Source organism: Pelmatolapia mariae, linkage group LG10_11, assembly GCF_036321145.2.
Source record: "Pelmatolapia mariae isolate MD_Pm_ZW linkage group LG10_11, Pm_UMD_F_2, whole genome shotgun sequence".
NCBI classification, from domain to species: domain Eukaryota; kingdom Metazoa; phylum Chordata; class Actinopteri; order Cichliformes; family Cichlidae; genus Pelmatolapia; species Pelmatolapia mariae.
In genome coordinates this window covers 30,165,233-30,184,856 of record NC_086236.1, presented here as the reverse complement: position 1 = coordinate 30,184,856, position 19,624 = coordinate 30,165,233, and the positions used below count along the sequence as shown (strand labels likewise).

Below are 19,624 nucleotides of genomic sequence, written 5' to 3'. Positions count from 1 at the left end.
ATCAGTAATTTGGTTCCTCAGTTCATGTGAATGTATGCTTTGACAAACACTGCTCCGGCATGCCGAGCTCGCCACTGTTTGCCAAAGTGTGAAAGGGGTGTTACGCCCCCACTCTGTGTCAAAAAACATGACGGGTCTGTAGAATGATAAGTGTAATGGACTCACGGGGCCACTAGGTGGCTCTTATCCTCCATAATAACTCTGCCTTCCCTTTGAAAGCAGCCACACGGTTTCATGTCTCACAACTGGATTCTTACCATGGGGTGGGGGCGCAGAGAGGGGTGAGGGGGGCAGGGGAGAGAGCGCGGACTGTCAAAGTCGAGTAAATGAAAGTCAGACAGGCTTTGAATCCTCTCAGGTAAGAGCTTCAGGTTTCCTGCACAGCTTATGCTGCAAACACCATTCTGCTCATTTATTGTCTATTCCAACATGTTTCTTCTAATCTGTGATTCATATACTTCATTTTATCAAGTGATGGATTTCAAAACTGATAAAGTGGCAGCAACACTTCCTGCACAGCATTGTACTGTCTACAACACTGTATATTATTAATGAAGAAGAAGAGAATTCATTAGAGTCGATGAACCCACATCCTAATAAATCCATCTGTAGATGATATTCTCCAAACTCTTCAGTAAACTGCAGGGTGACATATTCCCTCATCATCCTCACTCACACTCTGCTACAGCACAAAATCATTAATAAATGCAGCTTTACTTATGTTTGAAATTCAGCTGTATGGCAGGTCGGGAGACTTTGTATCTATAAGGCAGAAATATTTCATGTTTATATAGTAAAGCACTTTATCCCAGCATATCTCATGTTGTTATCATAAACATGGAGCCTTATCCAGAAACTCACCAGAATTATGAAAACATATAGATACACAGACAAACATGAGTAAATTGTAGATATTGGTTACATTTTATTAGTCCTTTATTTATCCAGGTAAAAAATCTCATTTCCAAGAGAGACCTGGCATCATGGCAACAAAAGTCAAAATACATATTAGCCAGCAAGTGGAAACAGAGAGTTTATGACTGTATTTTCAGGACGTATCGTTTGTTCTCTGTTTTAATTTGGCCCTACACTCTGCACACCGGCGCGGTCATGACAATATCAGGAAAAAAGTAACAGCTGGCTCCAAATATTTGTAATGCTACATGAAGTGTATGCAAAAAAGATACATCTGAAAACTAATTAGGTTCACTACCAGGGGCGGATCTAGAGGGGTGGCATGGGGCGGCATGTGCCACCCTAGCTTTGCATATGACAGTGTTGTTTATTAAAATAAGACAGCATTAACACTTTGAGCCTGGCTACAGTTAACACTGAATATATTACATAAGCAACGATGCTTCTGACTGTGCCAGAGCACATTTGAATCAACACCAAGGGCATTTCAGCTTTCACACAGGTGGTTGTTACACTCTGTAAATGGACTGAAAGTGAGTGTTATTAACCCTCTGGGGTCCATGGACACGCTGCACCTCCAAATCACATGACTGATTTAAGCTAACACAGCAACAAGCTGCAGCCACGCTGAGTCTCTGTTTCATGTGTGTTGAAAGTTGGGACTTCAGAGAATATACAAGTTCTTAAATTTTATTGACAGGCCATTAAATCCAGAGTTATGATTAAAAATATATGTGAGCCATGCTTTTTTCTAAATACTATCGTCACGTTTAGTGCAGAAGGACGGGTTTAAAAAGGACAGCGTGAAAACGGTAAACACAGAAACAATCGGCTTGGCGGACAAACAAACTTTTTTTTACTGGCACAAATAATTTGTGGTGCATCTTACTGTGACACCTGATTGTTCTCTCACTTTAGTTATTGCAATATTTTTAAGTGGTTGTACAAAATGTTAAAAATGCCAGATGTACTGGCTGCATTTTTAGATAAATAGTTGTTTTATGAATTTATTGTTTACAAAATTTGTGCGTACGTTTTCAAATTTTACAGTTTATGTTTTATTCCAAGTTATTAAAATAATTCACTAAACATGTCTGTGGGCTTTACTGTAAAAAATAAAACTACTACTAGGATTTTATGTTTTTGTGTGATTTCAGATCAGTTGTGTTACTGCAGCATGCCAATGAAACAATCAGTGTAAATTCACACACTTGAGGCTGAGCTGATGAAATGAGACCAAACAAGGCAAACATCATTAAAGGGTGAAATACAAAAAAGGAGCAAAAATGTCCGGTTATACCGTGGTCCCCAGAGGGTGAACCCAACACATCCTGAAAAATGAGGTTTACATTTCTGTTCATGATTTCTGACATTTTGTGTAAATTTTAGAGATGGCACGATACCACTTTTTTATGTCTGATACCGATATCATAAATTTGGATATCTGCCGATACCGATATATGAATCCGATATAGTGTGTTTTTAATCAATAAAACTGTTTTTTTAATATCTTGCTGCATTTTGTATAAGTTCATACTTAAGTTTATAAAACAAAACACTAAAGCTATTCTGTAATACCTGTATGCAAAAAATACACTGCACCCAAAATATTTCATACAGTACTTAGTAGAAAAATTAAACTAATAGGGTTGCCAACTCCCAGCAAAAAAAAAAAAAAAAAAAAAATAGGGAACCACCCCCCACCCTCCGCCTCGTGATGTTTAATCGACATAATCAACTTTAATTTAATGCACGTGTAAAAAAAGATTTTTTAAAAAAAGGCACAGAAATCAATAATTTTTCTACAATAATTAAATAGATTCAACATCTTTCGTCAACAGAATTGCACAGATGGTATCTTCCCAAAGGAAAAAGTACTAGCTTACCAGGGTATATTAGACTTAATAGTTACTATATACAGTAATGGACTTCTATACATTTTACATCAAATTAAAACTTTTGTTGTAAGATTCAGATAATTATTTATTAAAAACTAGATATTTTAAATGAGAATAAGAAAGAAAAGTATTTCTTTGTGCCCCCCTGTTCATGCCCTACCTGCCCCCCTGGCTAAACTTTGCTAGATCCGCCCCTGCACAGTTACCAGCCGTCAGCTACGTAGAAAAGGATCCTGGTCTAGAAAGTAATATTAAATAAATTCTAACAACAGCTTATCAAGCGTAAACGTGCTGCTGTTGTTCAGCCGCTGGTTTCCTCTTTCTGGTGCAAAGTGGGCCAAAAACAAAGAAGAGAGACGGACTCGTGACAGAAAAGCCGATCAGCTGATCATTAAGCAGTTTCATGATTGAAGTAGCAGCAGGAGAGGGAGAGAGAGAGGCAGTCGCTCCATATATCGGTTATTAAGCTTAACGTGGGAATGCTTTACAAACATTCAGAGATGAACTTACACACTTGCTTTACTTCTCTCTGGGATAACTTTCTAAGAGATGAAATGCCGGTTTGGTAGCGAGGCTCCAAATGCTCAACCAGAGCGCCGAGAGGTCTCGCACACCACAGCCGCTCTATCACGTGACGCGTACTGCTCCGACGTGCTAAGGTTATCAGCTGAGTTGTGTCGCAAGTTTTGTGAGGTGCTTTCATGATATTTAATGGATCAGATTACATTTTTTATTTCTCTCCGATATCCGATCCAGTAATTTAGGTCACTATCGGACTGATACTGATACGTAATATCGGATCGGTCCATCTCTAGTAAATTTAAGCAACAATTTGACTTTTTCTAACAAACAAAGTGAAACTTCAGTTATCCTTGTGTTTGTAAATAACCGCCCCATAGCTTTCTGGATTTGACACTTATTGGGCTCCATACTTATGTACATGTGTTATGTAACTTAGATGTTTCATTATGGAAAATAATTCAGTTATAGAAACGTGTGTATACATACAGCGTTGAATCATTTGAACCACATGTAACACCTGCATATGTGTTTTTAATAAAAGGCTTGGATTTGGACCCCATTTGATTTCCACCCTAAGACAACGCCTGTAGATCCGCCCCTGTTCATTCCCAGCATCAGTATGGATCGAACAGCTGACTCGCTGAAGCTCGAACAGGAGACATGAATAAATGATCCTTTCTGAGGAGAGTTAAACGACGTCTCTTCAGGGAAGCTCTTCTTTATTTTAGTGAGACGACGCCACACCTCACCGGCCCCACTCATGTTTTACAACATAGAACTGTAAAGCCAAGAATACACGCACACGATCCAACAGCATGGATCTAAAGTAGTTCTTTAAAAAAACTCTTGAGAATTTCTTTTCATTCAAGAGCACACCACATGTCCTGTGTAACTAGATTAGACTGTAGTGGGCACATTCAGATATCCGAGCTTGACTGACAGCCTCTCCAAACCCCAGATAAAGCCAATTAAATAATACGGACGGGAGACGGGAAAATAGAGCGACTTTTAAAGCTGGATAAATAAACGCTGATTATACGTCTGACCTTATAGGGGCTTTATTCACCGCATATGCATATTGGAGATTAAAAAAAACACCTATAAATATTAATGTGGGGCAATTTGCAGTGTGCAAATAAGCAGTGCATTATCTCTGTGTGGGCTTAGAGTCGAGTCAGCCCTGTGCCCCTTCCTTCACCAGAGCAAGTCTGACTGACAAACACTCAAAGATGAACTAATGGAACGGATAATACTCATTATGTTGGGACACAGGCAAAACCATTTTCAGCTGGTGCACATAAAACTTCATGCGTGCACAGAAACTAAAGGAACAGTTACACAATTGCTTTTTAAGTACTGCTTCAAAGACTAACCAGGCCACAACACATCGTTTCAGTCCCCCGACGTAATCTCTCGTCGCTATTTCCAGTTTTAGAAAGCATGAAAAGTGATCTGATTTGTATACATAACCCATTTAAATAGAAAGAAGATTAGAGACACATCAATCTTGGCTCAGCCCCAGGGAACAGAGGAAAAGGTTACTAAATTTATCACTCTGCCTTCCCAGGCAGGAGATTTAAATATGGGACTTGGCATCTGACTGACCGTCCTCGGAGGGAAAATATAGCTCCACCTCTGTGTACTCTCACAGCACAAAGACCATTAATTACATGCACGCACGCCATCAGTGTTCCACCCTCACGCCTGCGCTCGCACGCATCATGGTGTCAAAGCTAAATGTGTGGTGTTCACAGTGTTGAGGGAAAATGAAACCCGTGCTGCTCTTCTATATTACCTTCTGGTTGCCAGACGGCGTCCCACAGCCGGGCGGCGTGTGGAACCCCCCGGTCTGCTTCAGAAACCCAGATTCTCTGTTGCAAACTGTTTGCATTATATTCATCTAACACACACGATGTGGTTTCCTGTCTGCAGGTTCAAAGTCTCTAACTACCCTAAAGTCTGTAAACAGACAGAAGTTTGTTAGAGAGCTAGTTGTCTCATTGTTAGTGTTAGGGTAACCGGACACACCCGATTATAGCATTAGACTATGGGCTCATGTGCAAGCAGCGTACTAATCAAATCACTAATCAATCTACCAGTGAAACCTGAAGCTTTTTAATTATTCCTGGCAGTGTAGATGTTGCTGCCTTTTCCTGTTTGTTCTCATGAAGTATTTGTCTTGGAATAAAATGAGGAATGTCACTTTTCTTCTCCAATTAGTCTGCAAAACATTACTCCATAACTTGTGATGTGCTGCTCTGCAGGTTTGCCCCACTTGATCCTCCAGGCTATGAAAATGCTGAATCTAAAAATACCTCATCACACACTCTGACAGCACTGTGCTGTCTTTAATCAGCCACATACATGCATGCACTCAACATTTCCTAGATGTATCTGAAGGTTCTCGCTGAGCATAATCACATTAAATGAAACGATGTGTGGACACTCGTTACCTGTTTCTCACACTGGCCGTAGTCTGATCCTTGGTCTGGTTGAAAGAAACAAATCTCTCCACGGTTCTTCGCCATCTCGATGAGCCCCATGGCCGTCCTCACTGTGGCGTTACGAGCATGGACAAACACCATCACCTGGGCACAAACACACGGCTTCAACAAACCAGAACATTAACACAACCCAGTGATATACAGAGAAGTAATCTCACTGCACTGAAGCTGCACTGTTACAGCCACGCTGAGTTCATACAGCTCAAACAGAGCAGTGAGACACTCAACGAGCCTGGGGGGGTCTTAAAGAAAATCACGTCAATTAATATATGTCACAGCCACTTCCTGACAATTCATTACTAAGAGAAGAAGAAGGATCGCTGGCTGAGCAGTAAACTCTGTGCCTAGACTGTAGCAGTGAAACCGTCCAACCACCAACACATGTACGCAGCACGTTTTATGTTTTGGACAATCAAACCGGCTTACATGTCGTCAAAGACTACAGAAAAGTTCATATCAGGTTTACCTCTGAGGGAAGGAATGGGACAAAGAGGGGGAAGCACGGAAACCGGAGTGTATATGTGGGCGCACTTGGAAAAAAGATGCAGACAGGATAACAACAGTCCTCAATAGGCTGTTCAACTCCTGCAGCAGATGGAAGCTAAACGGTAAAGTCTGAATTCACAGCTCTCCTGTTCCCAACAGGCCTTCAGAGGCTGCAGAGTGGAAGCAGAATGAGTGGAGGGGGGTGGGTGGATGGGGAAGGAGGGGGAGGTAAAACCGGGGGAGATAAGGACTTGAGAGAATTTAGATAACAGGTGTTCATTCCAAAAGGTTCACACAAAATATTTACTGCAGCACGGTTGCTATTCATGAAAAAGTTCAGGGAAATATTTGGGAGGAAAAGATTGTGGAGCTACACCAACATCACTCCACACGGGTGGTGTTAGGAAGCATGCATGCTGCTGGGTTTTAGGTCTAAAGTACAGGAAGTACATGCATGCAGTAAAAATTACTCTTCAACAGAGCGCGGGCACTAAAGAGCTGAGAAATGCTACTTTGACTTAAGAGACTGCAAAAGCCAAATACACGTACGCTGAGGGAAAAGGGATTCATCGAATATGATCACGGCTGAAGTGATCTGCTCTTCATAGGACCAGACTCAGTTCAGACTGTATGCCTCAGGCATAAAGAAATCCAAAAGACAATGGAGCTCAGTCCATGGGTTACACACAGGATAACACAGCCCTCGGCTCGATGAATCCTGTATCCCCACCAAAGCCCACACACCTGGGTCAAATACAAAGAAAAGCCCTTACCTGGTGACCTGCCTTCACCTGTTCCAGAACTTTGTCATAACAAACCTCCTCCATGTCATGGATCTGCTGGATCTGAACAGGGCAGAAAGCACAGTGAACAGGATACAATCACAGCTCTTAGCACTTCTAAACATTAGCAGTCTTATTTTTCTGTACATCCAAAGACTTCTTAAATGTTCATACCTTGTTGTTGGTTTTGATGCCAACAAAGGTCTGTCCCAGAGGCACCGGTCTGAAGCGGCCGTCAAAGAAGAAGAGACCAATATATGGGTTGACATGTAGGAAGGTGGCCACATCCAGATAGTTAGGCAGGGTAGCAGACAGTCCCAGAATCCTGATCATGCTCTGGGTGGACTCCACCTAAACCCAAAACAACATGCTATTGTAGTTAGACCCGATTCCATCTCAGGGTTTTATCTAGGCAGAAAGAAAGGTTAAAATAATACGAGTTTTACAGGTGCAGGCCACCTTCTCATCTTTTCTGACTCATTTTCACTAGTTCTGAATTTGGCTAGAATCAGTGTGAGTGCTGATAGCATGAGGTGATACCTGGACCCTACAGAGGATGCACAGGCAGTCCAACAGCTCCAGGATGGCACATCAATACATGTCGTTGCAGGAAGGTTTGTCTCCCAGCACAGTCTCGAGAGCATGGAGGAGAGTCCAAGAGACAGGTAGCTACTCTAGACAGGACCATACAAGTCCCTGAACCTATCAGCAGCTTATTGGAGACAGAGTGGACCTTTAGTAGCGTGTGGTGCCTGCGTGGCACTCAGCGGTGATGCTGGGCTGTCCGGGTTGTATCTCATGTGTCATGATGACACCCTACAAGCCTACACTCAGCCTTCAACCAAATGATAAAAACTGATGGTCACTTGGTGCACCCTGAAGCCGTGCAGGCGCTGTTTCAGGTCATCTCCTGGGTCGGCATCCCAGAAAGAGATACTGAGTGACCACGGCAGGTCGTTCATGTCTCGCACACTAAAAGACCCGTGTGAATGATTGGGTATTAAATGTGCTCGGACCAGCGTCTACCACCCTCAGACTGGCAGGTTGGTGAAGCAGCTGAACAAGACTTTAAAGTCCATGATTCGTAAGTTCATTGACGAGGATGAACGCAACCCTCTGTTGTTTGCAGTGCGGGAGGTGCCTCAGGCCTCCACAGGATTTTCTGTTACTGTTGGGCACGAAGCCGTGGGGGGGCTTAATTAAAGAAAACTGGGAGGAAGTTCCAAGCCCGGCTATAAACCAGATTCAGTACATCCTGGACCTCCGGGAGACAAAGTGCTTGTGTTACTCTCTTCTTCTAGCTCGAAATTACTCGCCAAGTGGCAAGGACCCTTCATGGTCACACGGCGAATGGGGGGGATGCTGACTATAAGGTGATATGGTTGTACAGTGTAGTTGCCACACAGTGGCCAGGAGCCGCCCCGGCCTCCATCGGATGGGGGGGGGGGGGGGGGCAGGTAGTGGTGTAACGGATCACGGTTGATCCGTAATCCGAACCGATCCCACTCCACGGTTCGGCACGCACGTGATCCGAAGATTCGAAAAAGAAGAAAATAAAGTATGTGTATGGTGCGCGTGGTCAGTCTGTCAAGCGATAGTTATGGTCAGCGCTAGCGGTCCAAGTGGCAGAGCAGAGGAGTTTGCGGTACTTAAGCAGCCCTTTGCTGCCCAATCCGACTGGGCTACAGCTATTACAAAAGCTACTGGGGTGTTTAGCTGCAGACGGGAGGCCGTATTCCGTTGTGCAAAACAAGGGGTTTAAACTGTGATGAACGTGCTTGAGCCACGCTATGATATCTCGTTGCGCGTCCACTTTAGTGGCAAGATCGTTCCAAGCATGTATGAGCAGGAAAAGATTTAAGTTATGGCTGAGCTGTCCCAGGCATCTTCTTCTTTTTTTATTTTTATTTATTTAAAAGGGACAGTGCAGTTTAACATAGTTCAAGTGCAAGACATGAGACTGATGTACCGCACATAGGTTTATAGCTACTGCTAATTTTCAACAATTGTCCCTCGTTGGGCTTATAATCTAAATAAATACATATTACAATAAAACATACATTTTCATAAAGCCAAATTACATCATAAATACAATTAAAATTAATAGACAATAATTTAAAATAAAATTAAAATCATCATATAAAATGACTACAACTTTGGTTTCCCTTTAACCACACTTTAACCTTCAATGTAAAGGATCTAATGTCTGTAATCAATTTGATATCGGTTGGAAGTGTGTTCCACAGATGGCAGGCCTTTATGGAAAAAGCTGACTGACCGAATGTAGATCTGCGATATAATATCTTGCAGTTGCCGTTCACCTTACTCCTAGTATCACCATCTCCTTTTGCATCTTTGCTACATGCACTCAAATAGTCACGCAGAGACAACAGTTCCTTCCAAAAAGAGGAATAGGGTTCACAAATGACAGTTCACCAATTCAGTTTAAATTACATTAAATCTTACATTTTTATTTAACATTTAATGTCATTTTTTTGTTGGTTGCATATTTCTAATAGGGCAGATGAGATTCAGGTGGCAGTGGTTTGCACAGGGTTGATGGTTTGAAACCACAAATGTCCCAGCACTACTCCCTATGTTCCCCAGAAGTTGATTCTGTTCATCTGGATGTTTTCAGTGGGAGAAAGGTTTCATCATCATCAGGTGACTTCTTCAGTCTCAGCTGACTGCAGGTTTCCCCAATCTTACAAACAGTACATTTGCTTAATTACTGATATTCCCTATATCCATGGCCACCTCTCTCTTTACCACAACTCACCAGTAAAGCGCTGCAGGTTTGACTGTCATCTGTTCATCTCCAGCCCTACGTTTCCCTCACTCATGAACTAAACTCTTTGCAACATCACCTCTTTCGTTAGGGGACTTTACTTGTTGAGTACCATAGCCTGAAGGTGGTGGCTGCAAATTCTCAGCTCAGGAACTTTGCACTTGGCTTCAAAGTACCCCAGTGCAAACTGAAGGTCATTCGTTGATGAAGCACCGATAAATTCAGTTCACAAAAATGATGAACTGTCTGACTGTTGCTGTAAAGGGATTTAGGGCTGAATTTATCTTGCATACTAAAGACATTGATGCAGGCTGTGAAAAAACTGCATACCTCCAGTCTTTGTTACCATTCTCTATCATTTTTTTAAGATAATGACAATTAACAACAACAAGCACAGTGTTTCTAAACACTACACTGTGCCAACAAAGGGTGTAGTACCAGCAATCTGTTATCAGTTCGTCTTGTGCTCCTGTCTCAAAAAAGGCGCTTTTTTTGTGTGGGTTTTGTTTTTTTTGTTTGGTTTTTTTTTTTTTTTGGGGGGGGGGGGGGGGGGGGGGGTCAAGAATTGTGCTCAAAAGGTGGAAAAAAGACTTTTCCTATTGCACCAATTACAGGATAAAAGGGGGAGGGGGGAAGTAGCTTTGACATGTACCACGTCCTTGACTTCAGGGACAAAAAAACATCAAGCTCATTTAGTGTCTTTAATCTGTCTTTGAAACTCGAAGAAGATTCAATATGTTGTGTATCAACGTGGGTGAGAAGGCACTGGTGGAGAGGGCGGGCTGCCCTATCTATATGCCTCCTGCTGGAAGTGACAGGGAAGATTGGTAAGGCCTTTAATGTGATGCAGTACCTGTCAAACCATCCTATCAAGATAAGATCTAACCAATCCCTGCGGCCCAACCAGGGCTTCACTGCACACTCACAGCAATGCTGTGGAGCCTCCACACACACAGACATGCACTGTGCTCATTATGCAGAGAGTTAAAGAGGCTGCAGTACATTTTAAATCGCACTGAACTGAACTGCTTCTCTGGATCCTGTTTCAGGTACATTTGTGGAATCATCAGATTCATTGTGATCAACAGCTAAAGTAACCAATTCCCTTGCAGGGAGTGGGCAATGAGTGGAATAAAATGAATACCTGTGAAGTCATTTGTGTGTTTGCATGGAGATCCTTGTAGGTCAAACAGAGTGCAGGTAATACCAGGTTACACTGCCATGACTGGGACACTGGCTTTAGTTTATGTGCCGGCAAGCGTCTTTCCACAAATACTGAAACAGATCATTTAAAGAGGATTAGTTCCTCCTAGTGCTGTTAACATCATGCTTTATAAGGCTGGATATAAATGTTGCAATGTACTTTCTAGGTTGTATGTTTGTTGCCGAAGCAGAGGAAGTGGCTACACATTGATAAATGACCTTTCTTGAGGCATGCGCTACTTTGTTTCCTTTCTCTGAAATAAATGGATACAATGTGAAAGCTAGCTACTTAATCATTTTGAATCCGATCTGGGAAACAGTGTTGAACATAATAATGGATAAATTCAGTTTCCTTTTTTATTCTTCCCTCAAATCATGGCCTCTAGTTCTGTTATCAGTACTGCAGGCTCCTAAAACACCCTTAATTCTCTTTTTAGATACATTTATTGTAGAATGATTTATTTTATTTTCTCACAGTTTTTCCATTATAGCACTAATAAACATGAGTACACAGCCTTATCTTTGAGAGTCCTTTCTTTCTAGTATTGATAGTGTTTGTTCCTGTAAGTGTCCTGCTTTCAAAAATATAGCTGCTAGCAGTTCCTGACTCACTGAAAGGGAAATGATACCAGTGCCATGGAGCTCCATATGGTGTTTGGCTGTTTGCCTCTGACTGTCCTGACAGTGTCTTTCTTTGTATTTAACAACATGTCCCACTTTCTAAAGAGCCATCTTTGTTTCACAGACCTCTTGACAAACAGAAAAAAAACAGGAACAAAGTGATGAAGGATTTGCTGTATGGAGCTAATTTTAGTGAGGTTGTTTTTAACACAGGGTTGGGTCTTTACCTTACAACATGAAGTGCAGTGAGGTGACTGTGATTTGGCATGAAATTAACTACTGAACTGAACAGACCAGTTAATACATTCTAATGCGTTCTAATGGTCAGATAGAGCAGTGGTTATACTGGGAAGGCAACAATCCAGTACTCAGCCTAATACAATCAATACGATCTATTAATATAAAAATGCTTAACTGAACTTTTAGGAAGATAAGATATGAGTAACACAGATGAAGCTAAGCTGGTTAGTGTCTCCAGTGGCATCTACACCTTAGATCATTGTTCCAGAGAGAGAAAGGGAGCATACGACTGGTACCAGAAGGTAGTCGAGGCAGTGGTATAAAGAAGTGATATTATGGCATCTCTAGGTTTTCTCAGAGCAGCAGCTAAGTCAACATTACAACGCACTTCCATACAACCTTCAGGCTGAAAAACAGAAAGCTAGACCTCAGTCTGAGTACTGATCTTTGTGATGTAATCAGTTTGTAACTTAAAGGATCAATTTATAAGTGCATGATTGGCATGTCTGGGGCTTCAATAGGAACCTATTATAAGAGCGCACTAAGGACAAGTACATGTTATAATAGCACAGTATCTCCACATCTGGCCCAGTGAAATTCATGGATGAACCAACTTAACAAACTCATAAAAACTGTATATTCTTCTAGCATTAAACACAATAACATTCCACTGAATGAACCTTTATTATAAAAGGTGTGCCTGTGAGCTTGGGTAGAACACAAATGCTGCTTAAAACATAAAGAAGAAGCTGTACAGCACAGTAACATTAAAGGCTTTTTTCATAAAGGTTAGAGGGAGTTTTATCTTGAATGCAGGGCATAATTGGTAGCGCTATACCGAGCCAAGAAAAGGCAGTGAAAACCAAAGCTCTTCGAAGCAAAACATCAAAGTGATATCTGGCTTGGTTCTAAGACATTTGCATAAAAAAAGGGGACAAATATTTAGTTTACAGGGATTTCCATATTAATGTGTCTGAGGATGTGAACTTAAGCACCTAGCGCATCAGTAGCAGCCAGCGTAATTCCTTCAGCACAAACAATTATAGCAGTCTGTCAGGTGTGGCAATAATTGGACAGAGAGATGAAGGAGGAGGGGGAGGTCTGCCAGGCACTCCGCTGGTACCCAAAATCTTCTGTTGGAGGGTGGACTACACGTTGTAAACAAGTTCTCACGTACATACAAAGAAACAAACAGGTTTTCTGCTCGTCACAGTGTCAGATTGGGTCATTAAAAAGTCATTAAGTCTTGCTTTTTAGTGACAGACTCCCAGATGCATCACGTTTGCCACCTTTCACAACATGTTTAATGTTACAGGAAGGGAGGTGCCACCCAGCAGGAAACGATGAGAAACAAAGTATAAACTAATTAAACATTATGTATAATATTTCCTTCCCTGTGCCAGCATTACACACAGTCAGCACGTCTACTTTGTAATAACTACAGTTGTACACAGCTGGCAGAGCCCTCTGAGCTCCTGTCAGGCTTCTCAGTCACAGGAAGACTGGGAGAAATTCCAACTTTTGGAAATGACAAGACATTCCAGGAGTAACGTCGGTTATCGATGATGAAACACTGCACGTTATAAAAATCAAAATCAGTCACAATTGTTACACAACTGTCAAGCAACCATTTTCACTACCAGCCTTAAATGAGACACACAGTAATTGGGTTTGCAGTATACATGGCCAACCAGAAGCCAAGCCATGCATCATCCTGATCACGGGAATTATACTCCATCCATCCATAATCTTCCACGTGGCTGGAGCCTAAGGAGGATATTCCAAAAATCCACAGCCACACTTTCCTGTTCCCAAAGCATTCCCACTCAATCCCGTCCAGTCAATCCTAACCAAATTCCCAAACCAGCTCAACTGGTCTTTGAACAGACTTGAGGCAGCAGCTGTAGTCCCAGATCGCTCCAGATGGCTGAGCTCCTCAGCCTATTTCAAAGACTGAGCCAGGTCACCATGTGGAGGAGGGGCCTTGTATTTATGATCTTATTTTTTGGTTATTTCTCAGATTTCATGATTATAGGTGAGGTTTGGGATGCAGATAAAGTAGGAAATCAAAAGCTCAGCTTTCTCTTCACCACGACAGTTGGGTACAACTGCATTCCTGCTAATCACTCATGAATAAGATCTCAAAAAACCTGAAGGTGCTGGCTCTCATCCCAGCTGTTTCACACTATGGTGCAAACTGCTCCACGGCATGCTGCAGGTCATGCTCTGATGAACCCAACAGAACCACAGAGATCCATTTCTGAGCTTCCCAAAGTGGACGCGCTCCTCAGCCTGACTATAGGCTGAGATATTGTCCATGAAAATCAAGAACAGGATTGGACAAAGGGGCCAACCATGGTCCACTGAGTGCTCTACTTTGGGCCAAGAGATCTCTACCTTTGGTTATACACGGACCTAATGACCCATAGCAGCAGGGGCCCTATTCTCCTGCAGTACAGGTGCCTCCAGGGTCGTAAGCTTTCTTCAAGTCTACAAAGCACATGCAGACTGGATTTGCACTGTTCCTCCTAGGTCCAAGTTTGGACAGTTGGCTGGAGGTTCCCTTCCAGCATCCTGAAATAAACTTTGCCTGGGAAACTGGGCAGAATAATGCCTCAGTAACTGGAGCACATGCTCCAGGTAACCAAGACAACCCCACAATGTCTAGTCTTTAGCATTACATCCAAACCCAGTGCCTTGGCTGCAGGGAGCTTCTCAACTCCCCCAGTGACCTCTGCCAGCATACCAGTATAATTCATAAGACTTTCCCACAGTCCTCAGGCTCTGCTTCCTCTGCATAGGAAACTTTGACTGGAATGAAGCATTCCTCAAAGTACTCTTTCCACCACCCAACAGCATCTCAATATCAGGTCATCAGTGTCCTTCCTGACTGCAAATGGCCTGTGTCAAGTCCTTCCAGGGCAGCTTGCCAGAACTTCTTTGTGGGCTGCCCAAAGTAGTCCTCCGTGGCCTTCCTTAACTGTGCTCAGACTCTATTTTTTTTCTTCAGCAACTGCCAATGCCACAGCCCTTTTGGGAATGCAATACCCATTTTCTGCTTCACGAGACCCCTGAGCCAACCAAGCCCAAAGAGGCTCCTTGTTCAGCTTTATGGCAAAAACTTAGAAGACACTCAAGCAGAATAGCTCTAGTCCAGCCACCCAACACCTATTTTACTCCTAGCAAAGTATCAATTTTCCAATTTAGAATCCCCACTTTACATTTCTGTATTTTGACTGTGGGAGTAAAATCTAAGCAGACAAAACACACAGAAATGTTCCAAATGGGGTTCACACAGGAGCCCTCCTGGAGTGAGGCAAACGTGCTAACCACTGTATCACCACACTATAGCAGCACACTGGAATAGTTTGGGTTGTGCTTTGTTAGTAACAGTACAGTACAGTGAAACAGTAAAGGGGAAAACTGAGTTTTCAATAAGATCCACTGACTTACTAAGCGTGCATGAAAAGTTGATGGAAACAGTGAAGCTTTTCTTTTCTTGGTAAGTTAAGTCCTTATACTGTAGAATCAAAACTCATCCATCAGCAGCCACCTTCAAAGGGCCTTGAGCAGGTACTGGAGCAGCTCTTTTTAAAGCATTTGCTAAATGAATGTCATCGGTCACGTGGGGATTAAACCTTCATGCACAGAATCACCAGGGATAAAAACACAAACGCTGGTTTGCCTGCTGTGCTTAAAAAACTTTTTCCTTGAAAGTTCTACTTCTAGCATAATTACTGCTGTGGCACAGTGCTTTCCATGAGCGCCATGTTTCTCTGCTAATACCTCTGGTTTAATTCTACAGCTATCGTTAAGCCCTGACCACATATGCAGTCTGCTGGCAGCTACACAGACAGTCAAGAGGCTTCAAACTTGTGCACTGCAGCACAACTTCAAGGTGTACAAAGAGCCCAGTCAGCCCTTCTTCAGTAATATCAGCTCAACCTGCAGATAAATGGTCTGTGAACCGAATAAACAGCGGTCACATGTACAGCCCAGTTTTCAATTACCTTGCGGTTAACCTCGCCAAAGAGGTCAGAGTCACTGCACAGCGCAGCAGCTCATCCCTGCCGCTGTGTTTCAGTGCTGCTCCATGCTTTCTCTGCTCTGACGTCTTTACCACACAATTCTCTATTGTCACATTCCTCCTCACAAACACTTGGTCCAAAAGTTCATCACTCCAATCACATTTGCATTAGGACAAGATGGTAAATGGACTGGTCTATGTGGTGCTCAAACTGGTCTATGTGGTGCTCTAACTGGTCTATGTGGTGCTCTAACTGCACTGTAAAAAATGGCAGTGAAATTGACATAAAAACCATGTAAAATCCCTACAGAAATGTATAGTAAACCCCAAAACACAATTTTTCTGTTTCAATCACAGTGAATTTTTGTAAAGTATTAAACAGAATGTTTATGTTATATTTACAACATCAATGTGTGATTATAATCAAATTTATTTGTTAAAACTACAAATATTGGGAACAAAAACAGTGAAATACTTTAATACTCATAACAAAACAATTATGTTAATTTGACATGCAAATATTGTAAAAACTATAGTTTTAGTCAGTTGTTTTTAAAAATACACGAATTATATGTAAGTCACTTTGCAAGTTTATACTGTAGGCCTGTAACGGACCTACTTTTAACATGATTCATGAAATTATGCAAATTCAGGTATAGGGCTAATAAAAATGTTTTCACAGAAAATGTCATTGTGAACCTGAGAGGTTACTTCTCTATTTTTATGCTATACAAAGATATACAATTACAATGACATTGTCGGTTTTTTAATCATTCAGGCTATTTGCAGCCTATTGTAGAGTAACCTATAAGAAATTATTATTATCGACAGCCTAAGTAACACTTCTGTTCAGTCATAATCCTTGTATTCTTTATGTTTCTTTTAATTGTAATGTGATACTTAGACTAGACTACTGTTTTTGGGTTAGGTTAGCAATGTATCATATCACAGGCTAAACAACCTAACAGTGCCTCCCATAGGATGTCTATGGTGCCTCCTCTCCACAGAGCTGTAGGCTACTGTAGCCTGCACTGAGTGCGCCTAATTTTGAATGTGCATCTGTAGCTCGTCTCTGATTGGATAATGACGTGAGGGCTGGAGGAGCTTTTACCAACGACGTTTTTAGGACAAATCACAAATATACGATCTTAATTGTTTTTTTGAGGATCTGTGGTTGTTCATCTGAAAGTTTGCACGGTAAGTTTAACATCTAGGCTACTTTTTTTCGAGACCAAAACATCACTAGCACCAGTTGATATTTAGACTAATACTTGATAACTTAGCGCTAGCATGCTAGATCAGCTGAAAAGCACGGGCAAACTTTTTAAATACTAAAAATGGTCACCTGCGTCTTTTGTAAAAAGATATTGGTCACATTAAGAGGCTGTGTACAGTGGTCCCTCATTTATGGCGGGAGTTACGTTCTAAAAATAACCCGCCATAGGTGAAATCCGAAGTAGCCAGCTTTATTTTTTACAATTATTATAGATGTTTTAAAGCTGTAAAACCCCTCACTACACACTTTATACATTTTTCTCAGACAAGCATGAACATTTTCACACTTTTCTCTCTTGTTTAAACTCTCAAAGTTCAAACCTTTGTAGAAAAATAAGTCCAGTATTATAGAATGGTTGTATGCATGTGTTTACAAAAAAGTAAGGAAAAAGTGTAGGAAGCATAAAGCATGTTCCCCAGATGGTATTGATGACATGTACAATCTCGCCCTCAGCCCCCAAATGACAGTACAGATTATTAAGAAAACACACATAAAACCATGTCATCTGCTAGTTCAGCCAGTGATACGCCAGAGAATGATAGTCAGTCTTATCTCAGAAACATGTGTCTCTTTTACCTTAAACTGCAAGGACAGCTGCTAATTCCTGCCTCTATTATACAGACTACTTGGATTTGAAGGGGAAAAGGTCTTCTGGACTACATGACCACAGTTGGTGTCAGCAAAAGCAAGATGTTCCTTCAGACTGATGCAAGGCTTCAGAGGATACGGGGACTGCAGAGTGGCTGCTCAGATGATGTGAAAGAGGTGGTCCTGCTTCTGCTCAGCTACTTTGAAGAGAAGGAGGAGTTCATGCTTTTCCATGTAGAAGATACATGTCTGGCAGATGAGGTGCAACTGGAGCAAGTGTCTCTGACTCCCACTATTATTGTCTTTGGTAAGTCTGTTTCATAGCTCTCTCTCTCTTTTTTTAATTGCACTGTTTATAAAATGTCATGTACTGCAGTGCTTATTAATATAACCTGTTAAATAATTTGTTCACAGGACAGTCCTGCTATTCCTTAAGAAGATACATGCTGAGTCTTGATCGGAACCTCGTCAGCACAAACATATCCTCCTTCATTTCTGCATTGTGCATCATGTTCGGGAGCTACTACAATTTTAACATCCATTATCTGAGCTGGCTTCCACTCTGGAGGTTCTTCAAAGGTGAGCAAATATGTCTTTCTTATTTCTCAGACCTGAGAATCTCGCGTTACAACCTGGCTAAGATTCGGGGCCAGACCAAGACTCAGCTGACGTCTGACTACCTATAACCTTTGCGCTGGATTTTTAAAATGCAAAAGTGTGATTTATCACTGCAAAAGACACATGTTGTGAAGGGTGCCAATACTTTTGACCATGCAGTGTTCACTTCCCAAAGCATTTTGGTTATATTTTGTCTTGAATTTGGGGAAACCAATTGTTGTTGCAGTTTGGCCATGACTGTGTATGTGTACGTGTATGCTTGCACTTATTTTTTAACTGATCAATTAAAATGCTTAATATGCTCCTATATGATTTTATTCTACAGGTGTTTCTTCTCCATAAACCCAGAAAAAGGAACCAAAAAAGAGAACAAAAACTTGAAGCATCTTTCCAACAAGAACCCTGGAGTCCTCACCCTGATTCAGGATCTCTCTGACCACGAATGGCGTTAAGCCTGAATACTGACTCTCTTTGTGGACTGCTAGCTTTTACTTTGTTAAATCCACAATGTGTACTTTGAAACTTTTTCTGGTCAAGGGTCCGCCACCTGCTTGTTTCATGAGGATGTTCTTCCTTTGAAGGAATGTTCCACAGTTTGTTTGTTTTTTGTTTGTTTGTTTTTCTGCAGTGCTGTTACTGCAGTGTTTATAGGTTTGTTTCCCCACAGGTGGTTTCCTGATGTTTTGGTATGGTAACTACACACGTGTTTTCTATGACCAGGGCCACGGTTGTGGTGACAGCAGAGTGTGTGTTGCGCGAGACGGTGATTACGGTAATTTTCGCACAATATGTCATTTTTGTTTTAACAGGTTACTATGTAACTTTTTCTGGTAGAGGGTCTGCCACATGCTTGTTTCATGAAGATGGTTCTTGCTTTGCGGGAATGTTCCACAGTTTTATAGCATTTTGATTGAATTGTGTGACTGTTGTGTAAGTTGGAAAAAATGCATCCAATTGTTGCCAATTGTTTTATTGATGATGGCTGCAAAATAAATTTCCCAAAAGTGATATTTTCCTCACTAGTCTTTTCTGAAGATGTATTTTTGCATGTTTGGGTGTAGGCACAGCAGTAAGACGTTTGCAGGTTTATGATTTAAACTTATACATTAAAACATAAAAATACAGCATAGTAATAGATTTTATCTATAATATACAG

At 41.6% G+C, this 19,624-nt stretch overlaps 1 protein-coding gene across 5 annotated transcripts in view; it reads right to left on the bottom strand.

Moving 5' to 3' along the window:
- The window catches only part of ascc3 (activating signal cointegrator 1 complex subunit 3), a 159,634-nt gene that overhangs the window by 49,393 nt on the left and 90,617 nt on the right, over nucleotides 1-19,624 (bottom strand). For all 5 annotated transcript variants that reach the window (XM_063488583.1, XM_063488582.1, XM_065471801.1 and 2 more), the window contains exons 12-14: nucleotides 7,282-7,458; nucleotides 7,099-7,170; nucleotides 5,789-5,923 (exon numbers count right to left, since the gene is read on the bottom strand). In XM_063488583.1, coding sequence (XP_063344653.1) covers nucleotides 5,789-5,923; nucleotides 7,099-7,170; nucleotides 7,282-7,458 — 384 coding nt within the window. The remainder of the gene's footprint in view (nucleotides 1-5,788; nucleotides 5,924-7,098; nucleotides 7,171-7,281; nucleotides 7,459-19,624) is intronic.